The following is a 17,919-nucleotide window of genomic DNA, read 5'->3' on the forward strand; positions in this document are numbered from 1 at the left end:
GCATAGCCGGCGAACGGGCTACTTCCTGTTATTGTTTAACTCTTTCATTTTTTTTTTCACATGTGATTACGCACAAATATTGATTTTCGGGACATGATGTCCTGTTCTGAGAAGTTGTGATTCTGTGTTTTGTGTCATGTCAGAGTGTGTCTAGTGGGCAGATGTTATAGTGATTGGTAATGTGGTTGACATCTTGGAAAGCTGGAAGACGGTCATGACACCTATCTGCTTGCTCTGCTTCCTCATGATTTGACCACTGTATTGCTGCCCTTGTTTCCATTTTTTTTTCTTGGATGGTTCCTGGGGAAAAAAAATCCGGTTTTGCTTGTTTGCCCTCAATATGTCTTGTATGCCGGAATTCAGGCGTGGATCTGTGAGGAAAAGCATTGATGATTTTTTTGAGCCGGTGCATGAGTGAAACCGACTGTGGCACCGCTGATGGGTGGGGTTTGGCCATAATTTTCATGAATGGCGGAACCTCAGCCACTCGTTATTCTGCTGTTCAAACTTTGAATCACCACTGACACCGTTCAATGTTGCAGATGGAACGAGGAAATCAAAAATGCACATGAAATTTCATCCCTCAAAAAATGTAGTTTAATGTTGTAATGTGTAATAATAATAATAAATAAATACAAATATTGCCCCCCCCCCCAAAAAAAACTGGCACATTTTCAAACAGCTAATATGGGCCAGCCAATTAATCCATCTGGCTGGACTGTATATTGTGTTTTAAAATGAAAGTCAACTGTAGCTATTTCGTATGTACCTGACCTGTTGCTAGAAAGCTAAGCGCGGAGAGTCTCTGTCTCCAAAATGGAGTGAATGTAGTCAGTCATTCCCAATAGCCACTGCAAATAGCAAATAGCCACAATCTTGCCCGTTTCTTGTCTTTGTGGCAATCCGCTTCTTACTTGACAATCATGCCATGTTTTTGTGCTTCAAGAAATAATATACAAATATGGTATGCGGTTCCTCAAAAAACAATGCCAAGTCACAGTTTTTTTTTTCCTTTTCAGTCTATGGTTAGATATGAGGTGCTCAAGGAATGATGCAGTGAGGGATGAGAAACGCACTTTATTTAAAATAACCAAAAAAACGGTTGAAATTGCAACAAAATGGCCAATCTAAAAATACCACTCACCTTCAGCTCGTTTTGTTGAAACACATTGCTTAAAATGTCTTCCAAACTCCACATCTAAAAAAAAAAAAAAAAACGTCTTCCAAGTCCCCTGTGGTCTTGTTGAAGCAAAACTTGAGTGTCACTTTAGCCTTCACGCTACATTTTAGGGCTAAAGTGATGTTTTCTCGTCGACTGAATATAAATAGCAAACTTGGCTTCCCCAATTTAAGAAAAAAAAAGTATTCCTTATTCTTCTGTTTGGTCCCACAAATAAACATCAAAAATATAATGGGAAGACAATAGCTTCACCAATATTTTCACTAATAATTCAACCGTGCCACTTTCAGAGTTAAAAGACAAGATGACTTGATGTAGAATGGGATTGATTGGCGTAAGGCGAGGCAATAAGTCTGATGTAAGAGCCCCCCTTTGGGAAGCCAACCCCTGGGGGTGTCGACTCGGCAGGAGGCCCAGGAGACATTTAAGACTGGAGGCGGTTTAGATCCACTTCTTTTCAAAATGAAAAATAGATGAGAAGCAGTCATGCTCGACTTGCATGACAGCAACCTTGTCAGCGTGTCTTTGTCAAAGTGACCCGCAGGAAAATAGACCCAAAAATGTTGTGGAGATGCACAAAATCCTTTTAAAGTAAATTTTCAGCATATGTGCGTCATAACTGAAGACTTTCGTAAGTCATGTTATTCCGCCGGATGCGATTATCGATGTTCCAAATGTACCTTTTGCTAGAGAAGCGTTATAGGCAACGCTAATATAGCACTGTGGGGTGCCATTGTTGTTTTAACATACCATTAAATTCCGGATTATTAACTTTTTCACGTCTGGATTTTTAATTTTCTTTTATTTTTTGTGGATTTTCACAACCACACGAGCGTCACATTGTCATCTCTCTTTCCCCCAAATCGTGTTTAATGTTCAGGATTTTTTAGCCTTTTTTCACATGAGCTTTGAGTTTATGAATCGAGAATAGTTTTTGTTTTCTCTCCTATTTTTATGCGTAATATGTTCAAATCGACGCACGCGTGCAAAACATTTTTTGGTTTTGTCATCGCAACAACTAGATTCGACACAGATCTGATCGGCTGGATCGGCCACATAGAGATGTGGCGGGCCAGATTTGGCCCCCCGAGCCTTTAGTTTGACACCTGTGCATTACAGCAAACGCAATCTCGTTCTCTTCAACATTTATGAGTTGATTTGAACATGCTTTTTTTTGGCTCCTGCACGTTTTTAATCTGCACTGGTGACGGGCTGAGCCCAAGTGGTCCTTCTCTTCTTCCTCTTTTATGAAATTTGGTTTTCTCGCCTTTCTTAGCCCCTCAGCTCTCTTCCTCCTCCTCCTCCTCCTGCTCTTGGACTGGCCGACGCTGACTGTAGGTCATTCACCTTGTGCCAAAGGAAAGCGGGGCTGGAAGGTGCAGGCCAGACAAACGGTGACTTATGTCATTCCTTTTGCGGTCAGCGCTCAACCTGGTTTGGTCCTCTTCAAATACAAATTTTTTCCCCCCCATTTGAGGTGTTTAAAAAAAAAAGTCGCACTCTGTTTAATGTTCCCCATTAAAAACTTCCTCTCACTGACCCCATAAACCTTTCAGAGTTGTGAAATCACGTCTCGCTATATGGCGCCCGACTTGTATGCATAATGCTGGCATTGAAAGCGGCTGGCTGCCTTTGACAATGCAACCCCATTGGCTCAACAAACATGCCGTTGTTGTTTGTTGTTGTCCCCCCCCCAACCCCCCTCCTCCGAAAAGTGCGACTTTTGGGCAAGGCTTCCTCCCGTCACCAGCGATGACATTTTTCGGCACCTGCTAACGCAAACGGTGATCAAAATATTTCGACTGGAGCCACTTGTTCATACGCTACACTTGGAACCTATAGAAAGCTGCATTTTATTACCCCCCCCCCCCCCACACACACACACATACACGAGCCCTCCCGTTGGCCACGTGTTCCAGTGAAATGGTCACCACTCCTTTTGTGCCTCACTGTCACTGTTTCATGATCACACGTTGACGGGATCAGAAGACGAGACCTTTTAATGTGCTTCGTCGGGAAGCCCCCATACCACTTTTTTTTCAGACCGTATGAAGTATGTTGCTGCCTCGAGGTCGCAATGACTCGACTTTTGATTCTCTCCCCCCCCCCCCCCCCCCCCCCCAAGATACGAGCCATCTTTTGCCGGACTATTTTGTGTTTGTTTTGCTTTGACTTGAGAGCATCGACTTTGAGATACAAGCGTTGTAATGTTCAGCAGTGACTCCAATCACTTCCCGACAAGCAGCAGTTTGGCACATACACTTGGTGAAAACTGATACCCAAAAAAAAGAGAGAATTACACGTCGCCTGTTTTAAAACAACCGCGCGGCTTATTTCCGTCCACAATGCAGCTCCATTCCTTGGCGTTGCGCCGCTAACGCCATCGGGCCGTCTGTCGAACTTCCTGATGGGACTTTCAAGCATTGCTCGAGCAGATTCTTTTTCTTTTATTATGGAACGCAGGCCCTATAGAGGGGGAGCCCACACTGGGTGTTTTTTTTTTTTTTTTTTTTTGCATGACGGGATCCCCTGCCGCTTCTCTCTCGGCAGGGTTGAAGTGATTAGGGCCCGCGATCTATTGGCGTGTTCTCGGTGCATTAGCAGGAACAATATGTTTGTCGTCAGCGCTTGGTCATAACTAATCTTGCATCACAAGTCTGATGGCGGAGCCCGAGCAAGAAGAAATGCTTCGGATGGTTGGGGTGGAGGTCGGGTTGTGGGGTGGGGGGGGGGGGGTTCATTTAAAACGGATGCCTAATTAGCTTGCTTTAATGAGGAGCTTAACAGTCATTGCGTCAGTCTTTAGCGGTGATTTTCTTTCAAACTATTCACCGCCACTTTGATGCCGTTTCCGGTAACCGTAAGGCGATAAGAACGCGCCAGAGCCGCCGAGTCAGTTCATCCTAAAACGTTTTTCGAACTCAAAATGAAACATTGCAGCCATGTATACTGGTGCTGGAGTGCTGCGTTTTGCCCACTTGGAAAAACTGAAAATTAGCAGACCATAGGTTGCTCCGACTAGGAAGGCGTGTCGGTAATTCGTGGCGGAGGTGAGCTGTGAAATTCAATAATCCGCTGACGGGCTTGATGTCGGGTGAAACCTTGAAGGCAACGTGGACGCTTGCCGCTCGCCCTTTGCAGCTCGGGTCGCTTTCGCTCGATAGGCTCACACTCATTAAGCTCCGAGCTGCATTGCGCTGACGCTCTTCCATCTCAGCTTTGGCGAATGAGACTCGAGGCTTCTGCAAAGATAATTACTCGAATCCCCGACTGTGGCGGATGAGACCAAGAGGCCAGAGCTTCTTTCCTAATTATACCTCGTGTACCTTTCTCAACTGAGCAGCTCGGCAAATTGGCTCGCTTTTCTCCCACCTTGCGCTCAAATTGCCTCGTTAGAGGAATGTCGAGCAAAATAATTGCGGAGGAAATCGCCGGTGCCGCTTTGACAAACAACCCTATTTATAGAGAGCTTCCAAAACGACACGCGTAACAAAATGCCGTGCGCGTTTCGATGTCATTCTCTTTGTCTTTTGTTGGAATGAGTTGATGTATTAAAACAACGGAGCAAAAATGCTAAAAAAAAACAATCAGGCCTTCAAAAAAAAACAAAGAGAAAATCATTGAAAAAAATCTGTTTCAAATCACGTTCAAAGCCAAGGAGTGAAAATTAATTTTAAGACCCGTTTTTTAAAAAAATGGACAGCGATGACGTTTGGCTAGTATGCAGAATGAGGTCATTGCAAAGCGCACGCCGAGCAGCAGAAAAAGTTCGACACCCTCCCTCTGATCTTCTGCGAAGATTTTAGCATTTCTAGAAGTAGCTGGTAGGGCGCCCGGTAGTCCAGTGGTTAGCACGTCGGCTTCACAGTGCAGAGGTACCGGGTTCGATTCCAGCTCCGGCCTCCCTGTGTGGAGTTTGCATGTTCTCCCCGGGCCTGCGTGGGTTTTCTCCGGGTGCTCCGGTTTCCTCCCACATTCCAAAAATATGCATGGCAGGCTGATTGAACACTCTAAATTGTCCCTAGGTATGAATGTGAGTGCGGTTGGCTGTTCGTCTATGTGTGGCCTGCGATTGGCTGGCAACCGATTCAGGGTGTCCCCCGCCTACTGCCCGGAGACGGCTGGGATGGGCTCCAGCACCCCCCGCGACCCTAGTGAGGATCAAGCGGTACGGAAGATGAGTTGAGATGAGAAGTAGCTAGTCAGCTAACCTGGGCGGCAGCAAAAGGGGAGGAGCAACTCCGAGAAGTATAAAGTGGGGCAAAGACATTTCAAGATTTGGAGGACAGATTCTGAGTTTTATGTGCTCCGGTTAAGATGGCAACTGGAGACGCTTGGGCTAGGCCAGGCTAGCTCCAAAATGAAGGATGCCCTTTTTCGAAGTACTCTTGTGCTTAAAGGGGGCTTTAACTTTGCCATCTTAACTACCGCTTATGTCTCCTCAACTCATCATCGCTTCTCCACGAGAGCCCTCGGGGAATAAGGTGGACGGAACGGAAGCGAAAACAGCGATGCTAACGCCGTCATCAAATGCTAATCGCCTTAACGCAACACACAGCTGGCTGCCATTGGGATTCAAATGTGGCGTTTGTTACCAAACACAGCTTGCGAAAGGCGGTGCCAGGCTATTGTCATGCATTCCCGCCTTACTTTTTTTTTTTTTTTTTGCCCCCGGCCGGCTTGCTCATCCTTCGTCGGTGGATCTCGCATGCCGAATGGTTTTAACCGATTTTCTAAATATAGTCTGCCGCTTAGTGTCCGTACAGGCTCGGGGTTGACGTTCGGGCAGGTTTCAGTGGCAGATGTCACAGTCTGGTATTCAAGCGAGGGGATTTATTTGGAATCCCCCGGCGCGTTTGTGTTTGACACCGCCGAGGTCGACGGCTTTTGGTGTGACGTGAATCAAAATGGGATTCATTTGATAGAGATCTGCCGTATAATCTGACTGAATATGATGGAAATTGAGAGGGAGGCGAGAGACCGAGATGAGGATTATGGCGGACTAGATTAACTGGGGGGTGGTGGGGGGGGGGGGGGGTCGGTGCTGGGATTGTCAGAAATGTCAAATTGTGCTTTCCAAAAATCGACGACTTGAGTTCAATCGAATGGCATGGTATGAAGGCCTTTGGTGGAAAAAAAGCGGGTGTGAAACTGGAAGGACTGAGCAAAAATTGGCAAGAATCGCGCCGATCAGTCCGGATATTAGGATGATAACTCCAGATGTTGTCATTTAGCTAATGTGCGGGGAGCCATCTGTTGCAGGGCGCCGACTCTTCTGTGTTGACACGTCCCCCCCCATTAGAAGGCTTTGTATGGAGATGGCGTCTCCATCAAGCTTTCTCCCGAGCCTGCCCTCAATCCCGGCCCGCAGTCGTGTCCAAACGCCGCCTAAAAATCATCTCTGTGGATAATTAAAACGAGGCGACAAGGGGGATTAATTTGAAATCCCTTCTTTTAAACCCGCCATTGTGTCTCCAGGACGACTGGGGGGGAAAAAGAGGGGGTGGGGGGGGGGGGGGCTCGGAATGAGTTCTAATGCCGCCCTGCCGTTCGTTTGCTCACTTCAATCAGACGCTGTTGTCCGAGAACAATGACATGGCGGATTAGCGAGCGCGTCCGTCCCGGCGCTCCGCTGGACGCTTGGTCTTCGGCCACGGGCGGAGGGCACGGCCCCACGCGAACCTGGCAGGCTCGGCCGCCCGCCCTCTGTCTGGGCACATGTCCGACCTGCTGCAAATGGACACAATGCGTCCTGGACTCGTGGTTTGTCCTCAGCCTGCCAGGCGATTGATTAAAATGGCAGCCGATTGTTCGCGTCTTTGGAACAAAAGTACAGATTGTTCTTTTCAACACTCCCTTCCAGGAATCGAACCAAAATGAAGATGAAATGATAGCGTTTGTGTTTCTGTCATCTGGTAGCACCCCCCCCAATTTTTGTGTGAGCGGTGTGTCTTTTAAGCGCAAGCTCACATGAAAGATGGTTTCTGACCTCTGGAATTCACGCCTGCCCTGAGCATGCCCCGTCTTGTCATCGGCCTCAACACCTTCTCGTCTTCTTACTGCCATTCACCTCTCCTTCCAAACGCCGCCCCCCCCCCCCTCGCGCCCCCCCTCCCCGCGCGTCCTGCCGGGGCGAACGATTTGCTGGCGTTTGCTCTTGAGTCTTGGAGAGAATTATCATCTCCTCTCAAAGCCGTCGAAGCGCGCAAAGGCGAACCTCCCCCCTAACCCCTACTCCCCCCCCCCCCCCAGGCTATCGCCGGGTTCCTTGTCTGCAATCAGCAATTGCTCTACGAGGAAATGAAAACCCAGATTCAGTCATTCTACGAGGATAGTTTTGCGTTGGAAAAACAATGCGGTGGTAACTCTACTTACGAACGTCTTTTGATTCGAAATGTTGAAATTACGAGACGCCTCGACGGGAAAATGTTGTCTTGTTACGAAAGAAATGTCAAGATACGAAAGGTTAAAAATACAGTCACAAATAAATAAATACATACATAAAATAAATAAAAATACATTCTTGCTGCTGGAGGCTGTAAATTTCCCCAGTGTGGGACGAATAAAGGATATCTTATCTTTATCTTATCTTATCGGCTGCTACTCGCATCTCCGAGTTTCCTGAACGCAACATCCTGTCCATATTCGGGCAATGACAAGGAAAGCGCGTCTCTATTTACAACATTTTCTAGTTGAGAAATTTCTTCCAGAAACTAATTAATTTCGTAAGTAGAGTTACCACTGTACAGAACAATTTAAGTATTAATTAGTGTTGTGAAAATGATCAAGTTATGACAGTGTGTCAATCACTTACCATTCATTTTTTTTCCCCCACCGTGAAGGATGATTTTTTTTTATTTCCCCCATTTGACTTGAAACCGATTTGATTTATTCACCATAACTTCCAAAGTGAAACAAAAGAACCGGGTTCCCGCGGTTCAATTTAATTTTACGACCTTATTTTGTCGCTGTTTTCTGTGTGTCACTCGCAACCATCCACTGATGTGGTGATTTCAACTGCCCGCAAGAAATTCCAAGCTGCTCTTCGTGGCAATCCAGAAGCATCCTTTTTTTTTCCTTTTTTTTTTTTGTTCCTCCCCCCTTGACATATCTTCTCTCTCTGTGCTTAAGAGAAAGCCAATGTATCCACAGATCTGCCAGTTCTGTCTTACATCTTCAGTAAGTCGGCTTCCTTTCAGGGGGGATGACACATTGAAGTTCAAAATCAACCAAGGAGGGGGGGGGGGGGAATCACTGGCGTTGGCTTTTCGAAGGAATAATCTCTCTGGATTCTGGTCCACCTCAGCGGCCCGGAAGCGTGCACGCAGCAGAGGGCTGTCATTTTCTTTTGGCCTCCACATCTGCCTTCTCTATTCACGGGTCCTGTGCCATCTTTCTTGCCTTCCGCTCTCGTACTTCTCTCCGCTTCAGTCATGGACATCAGAGCCCCCCCCCTCCCCAACCCCTCCCTCCCTCTGCTGCTTCAACCCCCGCCACCTCCCCCACACCGGTGCCTGCATACAAGTCAGGCTATAAATTGTGGAAACGTGCTGGTGTTAAAAGCTCGTTAAAGTGAGAGCGCCTTGTCTCTGAGGAGAAAAACCCCGAGCCCTTTCCTGCATCGAAATGGGGCATTTAGTCAGGAATCCCATAAAGCGCATTCCTCGTAAAGTGGGACGTTTTGGTTATTTTTTTTTTCCTTCTCCTTGGCCTCTTTAAAAAGCTAATACGTGTTCAAGGTGCCCCACATTACTCGGTGGAGGCGGGGTCAATGTGTCACAATGACTCTTATTAACTATCCGCGAATCTGGTCTCAACTTGTCTGCATTAGTTTTGCGGATAGCCGGCTTTCTGAGTTCATACATTTATTTTTTTTCCATGAACGCCCCCCCACCCAACCCCCTTTGCAATATGTTTAAGCCGGCCTTCCCCGCTAACCAAACATTCACATCTCTATTTCGGTGTCTCGGTCCGTCAATGAAGATTATTTTTATTTTGATCTGTCGACAAGCCGTGCGTGTAGCCCACTCAGTCTGAGCGGCAGGAAAAGCCTCAGGCGAGTCGCGCTTTCTACTTCCCAGTCATCTGACCTCTGCCGTTTTTTTTTTTTTTTTTTTTTTTTTGTGTCTGTTTCAGCCGCCTTTCTGGGAGACATCGCTCTGGATGAGGAGGACCTACGATCATTTAAAGTGGATAGAATCATAGATTTGGCTTCCAGGACCGTCCGGAGCGTAAATCGTACAAGCGCAGGTAAAAATAAAACAAACCAAAAAGAATGCAAAATCAAGATTGGGGGGGGTAGGGGGGGTTTCGAAGCATCCGCTCAGCCATAACATGGTCCACCGTCGATTAAAAATAGCAGCCCTGCGTCACACACGCAGGTGATTTGTTGAAAATTCCCTCGCGACAAGAAAAGTACAAGCGAGCGTCTGCCAAAACATCTGGCGAACACTTGCGACGTTGAACGCACCCGGACGAACTCTGACGTGAGCGCAACTTTCGCTGCCTTTGGAAAAAAAAACACTCGCGATTGTTCGCCCCGTTTGGTGGCGAAATGGAAAACTGATGTTTGGACAACGGCCGGGAGATTCAAATTGCTGTCAAGCAACATTCATGTTGTGGCCGCCATGTGTATGTTGTTTTTTCTTTTTTTGGGGGGGGGGGGGTAATATATGAGTTGAAAAAAAGGTGCTGATAAAACTCCTTTAAAACAGCAGGATGAGATGATTGTTTTCAGAAATAAACAGGACTTGTTATTCTTCATCAGGCATCTTTTAACGCCAAGTCTGAAAAGACGTTTAAAAACGTCTTTGGGAGTGAATGAGTTAAGCAAGTCAGCGTATCTTGAAAAAGCTTCAAATCCAAATCGATCCACGTCTGTCATCTCATAAAAGAGACGAGAGAGTCGGCGCGCCACCTCGTTCAAACGAGCCCGAATGCGTTTTGTATCCAGAACCGATGTCGTGTCACAATTCCTCGTTCACAAAGGAGGAGACAACAAACAAAATCAAAACAAAAAAAAAACAAAGAATAGCTTTCGGCTTCAATAATTCAGAGCAAGCTGCGATTTTTCTCGCCATCGTTTTGTGATCGTAGGGATTGCCCTTTTTTTTCTATTCGCTCAACAGCATTTTTGCATTCAACAAATTTGTCCGACTTCTCTTTGAATCTCCAATTTTTACATTTTTTTTCTCAGCATCAAGCATTCAGAATATCCCAAGCCGACAAGGCTCTCGCCGCAGGAAACGGGCCGCCACGTCCAGACCTGAGCGCGTTTGGCCCGAAGGTGTTATTCCGTATGTCATCAGCGGTAACTTTAGTGGTAAGTTCAAACTTCTTGTGAAAAAAATAATCGCACACGCTTCTAATGCGCTCCAGATGTTTGTCTATCTGGAGATGTCGTTTCATTTCAACCCGATGAAATGAAAAACGGCAACGTGCGAGTTCCGAATGTACCGCAAAAAAAAAATCCTTTGTGAGACGCTATGTTTCGAATCCGGTTGCGCTGACCAAGCCGCTGAAGGTGAAATGACTCCGCCCGCGACGGCTTTTTCTGGGGGGGGCGTCTCACACGCTCCGTCTCGTCCCATCCAGGCAGTCAGCGGGCGATATTCCGCCAAGCCATGCGGCACTGGGAGAAACACACCTGCGTGACCTTTATCGAGAGGACGCAGGAGGAGAGCTACATTGTCTTCACCTACCGACCGTGTGGGTGAGTCAGCGGGAGTGGGGGGGGGGGTCGTCGCTCCGATAAAAAGCTCCCGCTCGGGCCTTCTTCAGCTGCCCCCGGCTAATGATTTCACGCCCGTGTGCGTTTCCTCGCTCCCCGCTCGCTGGCCTTTTCACCATTGTTCCTCTCTTCCCGCTCGGTCTCCGGTCTTCGGAGAAAGAGAAAGGGAGCCCTTTCAGAACGCTTCCCGTATCTCTTCTTCATCACCGGGCGCTTGTGTCATGCATGTTGCGCACCGCCACACTCGGCGGGGTCGGGGGGGGGGGACTTCCGCAGCCTCCGTTCGCTTTTCGTTTTAGCCCATTTAATCCCAGCGGTGACATTTGTGAAGGACGACAATGATTTCATTTATAGGGCTCTAAAATGACTTAAAAAGGGTTTACCAATGACACCGGATTTTGACTTTAGATTTGTTCTTGATTTTACTGTTTGGTGCTTTCTACCGCCTTTATTACTGATTTGTCTTACTGTTTATTCATTCATTCATTCATCTTCCGAGCCGCTTGATCCTCACTAGGGTCACGGGGGGTGCTGGAGCCTATCCCAGCTGTCTCCGGGCAGTAGGCAGGGGACACCCTGAACCGGTTGCCAGCCAATCGCAGGGCACACAGAGACGAACAACCGTGCGAACTCACACTCACACCTAGGGACAATTTAGAGTGTTCAATCAGCCTGCCACACATGTTTTTGGAATGTGGGAGGAAACCGGAGCACCCGGAGAAAACCCACGCAGGCCCGGGGAGAACATGCAAACTCCACACAGGGAGGCCGGAGCTGGAATCGAACCCGGTACCTCTGCACTGTGAAGCCGACGTGCTAACCACTGGACTACTGGGCCGCCTCTTACTGTTTATTGTGCATGTTAAATTGCTCCATGTACAGCACTTTGTATGCAGCGATGGCTGTTTGAAAGTGCTCTAGAAATACTCTTGACTTGTCTTGACTTGACTTTAAATGTCTGGGGGAAAAAAAAAATTAGGGATGAAATGACCTTCAAAGTGTCCGCTTGGCGTTTCCCTTTAAACAGGGAAGTTTGTCGTTGCCAAGAAACCATTCGCAAGCTCATGGGATGGGGTCTTTTCATTTTAGGACAACAGTAGTACCACCATTGGGCGGCCCGGTAGTCCAGTGGTTAGCACGTCGGCTTCACAGTGCAGAGGTACCGGGTTCGATTCCAGCTCCGGCCTCCCTGTGTGGAGCTTGCATGTTCTCCCCGGGCCTGCGTGGGTTTTCTCCGGGTGCTCCGGTTTCCTCCCACATTCCATAAACATACATGGCAGGCTGATTGAACACTCTAAATTGTCCCTAGGTGTGAGTGTGAGTGCGAAAGGTTGTTCGTTTCTGTGTGCCCTGCGATTGGCTGGCAACCGATTCAGGGTGTCCCCCGCCTACTGCCCGGAGACAGCTGGGATAGGCTCCAGAACCCCCCGCGACCCTAGTGAGGATCAAGCGGCTCGGAAGATGAATGAATAGTACCACCATTTATAAATTTACAAGTTACGAGCTGTCGATTGCGCAGATTTTTTTTGTAAGTGTATAAATATATCCATCCATTTCCTAATCTGCTTATCCTCACACGGGTTTGCGGGGGCGTGCTGGAGCTTATCCCAGCTGCCAACCCTGAACCATTTGCCGGCCAATCGCAGGACCACGCGGTAGACCAACAACCATTCGCACTCACAATCGCACTTCGGGACGATTTCGAGTGTTCCATTGACCTGCCGCGCATGTTTTTGGAATGTGGGAGGAAATCGGAGTACCCGGAGAAAACCCACACGGGCACGGAGAGCACATATCAAGGCCGGGGGGCCGAGAATCGAACCCTTCACCTCTGCACTCTGAGGTTGACGTGCTCACCAGTCAACCACCATGCCACCACCTCTATAACATTTATGAATATCTATTTTTCAAACGCAGGAGTACAAATTGCAAGGATGCTTGATGATGCCACTGACTAAGCCCCGCCCCTTAAAGGCACACCAACACACCACACTCGATACGCAAATTCAGTCCACCAAGGTTGTTTCTTCACATTCTCTTTCATTTTATTTATTTTTTTTGTCTCCAATACAGCGCAGTTTTTAACAACACGACACTTTTGGACTGTCAAACCCTCCGACCTGACGAACTGCCCGTCATTCCGGAAAGGCGACGTCGTTTATCAGACTGAATTTAAATTTTTTTTTTTCCAGTCAGCGGTCGCGAGCCATTTTTAGCTCGGTAAGCGGCCCCCCCCGACGTGCAACAGGGATGGCATTATCCACGCTGGCGGCAGCGGTTAGCAGCGGGAATGCCCGAGTCTGATGCATATTGAGCAGCCCCCCCCCCCCCCCTTCACCCCCCCTCTGTCCTTTGCAAAGTTCAAGGCGTGGCTCATGAGAGCCTGGCTGGCCCTTGTGGTAATTAGAGAGCGCCGTCTGGCTCCAAACGGCCCGCCATGCATGCGTGCGCCCGCCCGTCTTCCCCTTCCCGAAGCTTTTAATGTCACGCGGAGAGGGAGCGCCAAGACCCTCCGCATCTGCGGCGGCGCACCGATAAATGATTGAATGTCACCGCTCTGTACATATGAATTATCCTCAAGTAGAGGAAAGGTGATTGAGATCCACGACATCACTCAATTCTCATTTTTCCGTCGCTTTCACTTCAGTGTCGTTTCATTTCCAAAAGCTGCCAAGTCCACCTTATTCTTATCCCCCCGTTGACGCCGCCTCTGTGCGGATGATTGGCAGGTGCTGCTCCTACGTGGGCCGCCGCGGAGGAGGCCCGCAGGCCATTTCCATTGGGAAGAACTGCGACAAGTTTGGCATCGTGGTGCACGAGCTGGGACACGTGATCGGCTTCTGGCACGAACACACGCGGCCCGATCGAGACGAACACGTCAGCATTATCAGAGACAACATTCAGCCAGGTACGTTTTCCAACATTGGCAAGAACGGCTAAGAGCTAAGTGCTGTTTTGTGTTCCTTGCACAATGTAAAAAAAAACCCAAAAAAAACAGATCGTTATCTACCCCAGTAGGACTTTTGTCTCTTTTTTTTTTTCGATGTGTACCTAATGTGGTCAGTTCAACCTTGATAATTTTTTTTTTTTTGGCCCTTTCACAGGACAGGAGTACAACTTTTTGAAAATGGAGCCCGGGGAGGTGGATTCCTTAGGAGAAGTCTACGATTTCGACAGTATCATGCACTATGCCCGCAATACGTTCTCCAGGTACGAGTCGAGCCGAGTTGCGCTCCGTTCCACCTCGTATGAAAACTCGTCTTTGGTCAAGTCATGCTGTGCCCTCAGTAACCTTTTGAAGCTCTCATCTGGTTTTCCGTGGGTGCACCTGGTGTTTCGTAGCTGTATACAGAATGTCTGCAAATGCATCGGTGTCCTCTCCGTTGGACGTGGCGGCATCGCTGAGATTGAAAGCAGGCACACGCGGAAAAAAACAAAAAAAGATCCACTTTGAAACTTTTTTTTCAACCTCCGTGTCGGCTTGCTTGCGGATTAGCATTGAGAGCGTCTATGAAAACATTTTAGTAAAGTATGTGGGTTGTTTTTTAAATGAAAAGAGCCCGTCTCCTCTACTTCTTGTCATCCTCCACAGCACAGCACCAGTGTGATTTGTGCCATATTTGGACAGCTGCTCCTTTTCACAAATTCCAACGCTCGTAATATATTATCTTGATTAAAAGAAGAAATCCTGACTTTTTTGTTTTTTCTTCTTCTTCACTTTGTACCAAAAACAGAAAAGCCGACTCAAAGGCAAAGGGCCCCGAGACTCCTCCCTGCGGAGCACCTCCGGCAATTGTTGCACTGCTGTGTTGGTGACAAAACACTATCGTGATTGTCCTGCATGGGGGTGCAGACTCGACACTTTTGCGAAATGTGTCCCCGAGCCAGCGGACGATATTGTCAATGAAACGCCAAGTTTTCCGAGCTCTATACGAAGTATCTGGGATGTGCAAGCCGCTTGCCGCCGCATGTTTAAATCAAAGCCTTCGTCGCGCTTTTGTGGCGGCAGACCCCTCATCAAGTGGCATCAACCCCGCGTAGCAACGGCGGCCTTGCTTTTTTTTTTTTTTTTTGTGCGCCAATTTCAGTGCTGCGTGCGGTCTCTCATAAAAGTTGGTCCGCTGACTTGTTATCCAGTAAAAACCTTTTTGACGAGGTTTTTAATGATCGGTCACATCGTGGCAAGGCGATGGCTGAAAACTCGTTTTCAAGGTACCTATCCAATTAAAGTGGTAGTGAATGGAAAAGGGATGTTCACGAACATTTGACGCCACGTACCACAGCAGAAATACTAAGTGGTGTCAAAGTCAAGGCCCGGGGGCCAGATCCGGCCCCCTACGTCATTTTATGTGGCCCGCGGGAGCAAATCACGTGCGTCAACTATCGTAATTCTTGTTGAAATCTGAACCGAAATGCGGCTAATAAATCACATTGAGATTTTGCACCGGCCCTCCAAGGGAAGCCGTAACTGCGCGAGAGTGGCCGGCGACAAAAAACGAGTGTGACCCCCCCTGTACTAAGTTCTCCAAGGATCACCATCATGACAACCAATGTGGTCTCTAAGGGTGGCGATATGGCATGAAATTGTTTCCAGCGTTTCGGTTTTCCTATTGTTCTTGTAGTTTTTTTGTTTTTTTTAATGTCATGAGTCGCCCCTCCAATTGTGATTTGCTGAAAATTTAACTAGCTATGCCTACACCCTGAAAATCCATCTTCCTTTTAGATAATTCCATCGGTGTGACCGCTTTAGAGTGCCTCGTTGTTGGCTGTGAGTGTGTGCATGACACATAGAAAGATGGAAAAGCGAGGCGGGGTGGGGGACTGGGGGCTTATATTTTAATCTGACATGGCATGGCCACTTAGAGTGCCTCGTTGTCTCGGTGTGGGGAAAGCCCCACTGCTACCTGGTGGGCCGCATTCCATCCGCTTTGCTAAACTCGCTGATGTCGAATCGCTTCTGGTTTGTTACTCAAGTGTTTCTTTATTTGGAGGACTGACTGTCGAGCCAAAGTCGCCATGTAGGAAGATGATGAGTCAATTCTGGCTTTTTAGTCATCGGTTGTACTCGGAAAAGCAGCTCACCACAAAGTGGCGTTTTCAAACGTGTCATTGGATGGCAAGTGTTGCAAACGAGTCTCATCCGTGCTTGTCGGCCGTGACTTCGGCGTGAGCTGTCTCCTCGAACAGCTGAACTTTAATTGGGTAGAATCGCTTTAAATGCTGGCAGGTGTGTGTTTACTTCCCCTCTCAAAAATATTTTTTTAAAAATTCCGATTCAGTTTGACAGATTAGAGGTCATGCAACGGAAGATCAAAGTTTTTTTTAAACAAATATCCCCAGCATATTTAAACCACATGATGACCTTTGGCCCTCTTGTATGGATACAAAGAGGAAGCGGGCCTGCAGCTGCAGTCGACAATCATTCAAGATGATGCGGGCTTCTACCTAAATCCCCCCCCCCCCCCCAAAAAAAAAAAGTTTTGACGTGGAGCAGCCAGCGTGGGTGTAATGTGATATCTGGTCACACGCAACTCAAAATAACAAAATGAGTGAGCCTGGCCTATGATCATCACGACCCCAGTCAGATATGAGAACCAGCTGTGAGCTGCTCTTTTGTTCTCCAAGAGCCACAATGTCTCTCCAAGTGCCTTGTGTTCGAGTCTCCCGGTGTACGCGCCTGCTCTCGAATCAGCTGCTCTGCGAGCAGACGGATTCCAGGAAGCCGAGAGAGAATCTTTGTCTAAACACACACTCTTGCGGCTGGGCGCCAGCCAATGCGCCGAGAACCGTGGCTATAGGTCTGGAATGCGCTCCGTTTAGTGTCGAGGTGAAATTTGCTCTGGCTGCGGTTTGTTTTGATCGTCTAGATTTATCGGAAAATAGTATGGCATCGAAGGGCATTCGCTACGTTACAGGTTGAAACCTTTTCATTTTTGAATTGCACCCTTTGTGGTTACAGTGACCTAGACGGTAAATAAAAAAAACGCGTTGGCTTTCGACCTGCCTGTCAGACGCGGCCCTCACTCCTCTGCAGATTCTACAGAAAGCGCGCCAGCCAAACGACCCCCGCCCGCCGGCAGGCCGCAGACCGATGTGCGAAGCCGTGGAGCAGGCCCACTCTTTTGGACCACCCGTCTGTGTCGCAGAGCGGCGAATAAATGAAACCGCTCGATCGCAGCCGAGCTCAAAGCGATCCAAATTTCATCGAGGCGAAACCGCATTCTGTTTTTGTCCCTACTGACCGTCGGAGGCTGCGTGGAATGCAGTTATGTACGTACGTAACGGTCGTTTTATCGTAGTCGGCGATATGAACTCGACGCGGTTCTATTTCATCCCTGCTGACTGTCAGGCGCGTTGCTGAAAAGCACTGAAATGTTCCCTATGCGCATGCGCCGTTGGAGCATATGCAGAAGAAATTGGTCACCGATGACGCTCGGTTCCTATGGAACCTTCTCACGTGAGCGCGAGGATTCGCAGAAACGGGAGGGCCCATTTGGGATTCATCGAATCGTAGATACCGGCGGGAATTTGAAAGCCCTTTAAAAACAAAGCGCTGCACGTAACTCAAATCCAATATGACGCCTAATAAAATTGATCGCGGGCGGCCCGGTAGTCCAGTGGTTAGCACGTCGGCTTCACAGTGCAGAGGTACCGGGTTCGATTCTAGCTCCGGCCTCCCTGTGTGGAGTTTGCATGTTCTCCCCGGGCCTGCGTGGGTTTTCTCCGGGTGCTCCGGTTTCCTCCCACATTCCAAAAACATGCATGGCAGGCTGATTGAACACTCTAAATTGTCCCTAGGTGTGAGTGTGAGCGTGGATGGTTGTTCGTCTATGTGTGCCCTGCGATTGGCTGGCAACCGATTCAGGGTGTCCCCCGCCTACTGCCCAAAGACAGCTGGGATAGGCTCCAGCACCCCCCGCGACCCTAGTGAGGATCAAGCGGCTCGGAAGATGAATGAATGAATGAATGAATGAATAAAATTGATCGCGACATGTTAGGGCCTGAGCAA

At 48.2% G+C, this 17,919-nt stretch overlaps 1 protein-coding gene across 1 annotated transcript in view; it reads left to right on the forward strand.

Annotated features, from left to right (window-relative positions):
• The window catches only part of bmp1a (bone morphogenetic protein 1a), a 33,766-nt gene that overhangs the window by 1,011 nt on the left and 14,836 nt on the right, over positions 1 to 17,919 (forward strand). The window contains exons 2-6 of the mRNA XM_052067696.1: positions 9,317 to 9,430; positions 10,377 to 10,502; positions 10,775 to 10,892; positions 13,640 to 13,818; positions 14,015 to 14,120. Coding sequence (XP_051923656.1) covers positions 9,317 to 9,430; positions 10,377 to 10,502; positions 10,775 to 10,892; positions 13,640 to 13,818; positions 14,015 to 14,120 — 643 coding nt within the window. The remainder of the gene's footprint in view (positions 1 to 9,316; positions 9,431 to 10,376; positions 10,503 to 10,774; positions 10,893 to 13,639; positions 13,819 to 14,014; positions 14,121 to 17,919) is intronic.

Source organism: Hippocampus zosterae, chromosome 6, assembly GCF_025434085.1.
Source record: "Hippocampus zosterae strain Florida chromosome 6, ASM2543408v3, whole genome shotgun sequence".
Lineage (NCBI taxonomy): Eukaryota > Metazoa > Chordata > Actinopteri > Syngnathiformes > Syngnathidae > Hippocampus > Hippocampus zosterae.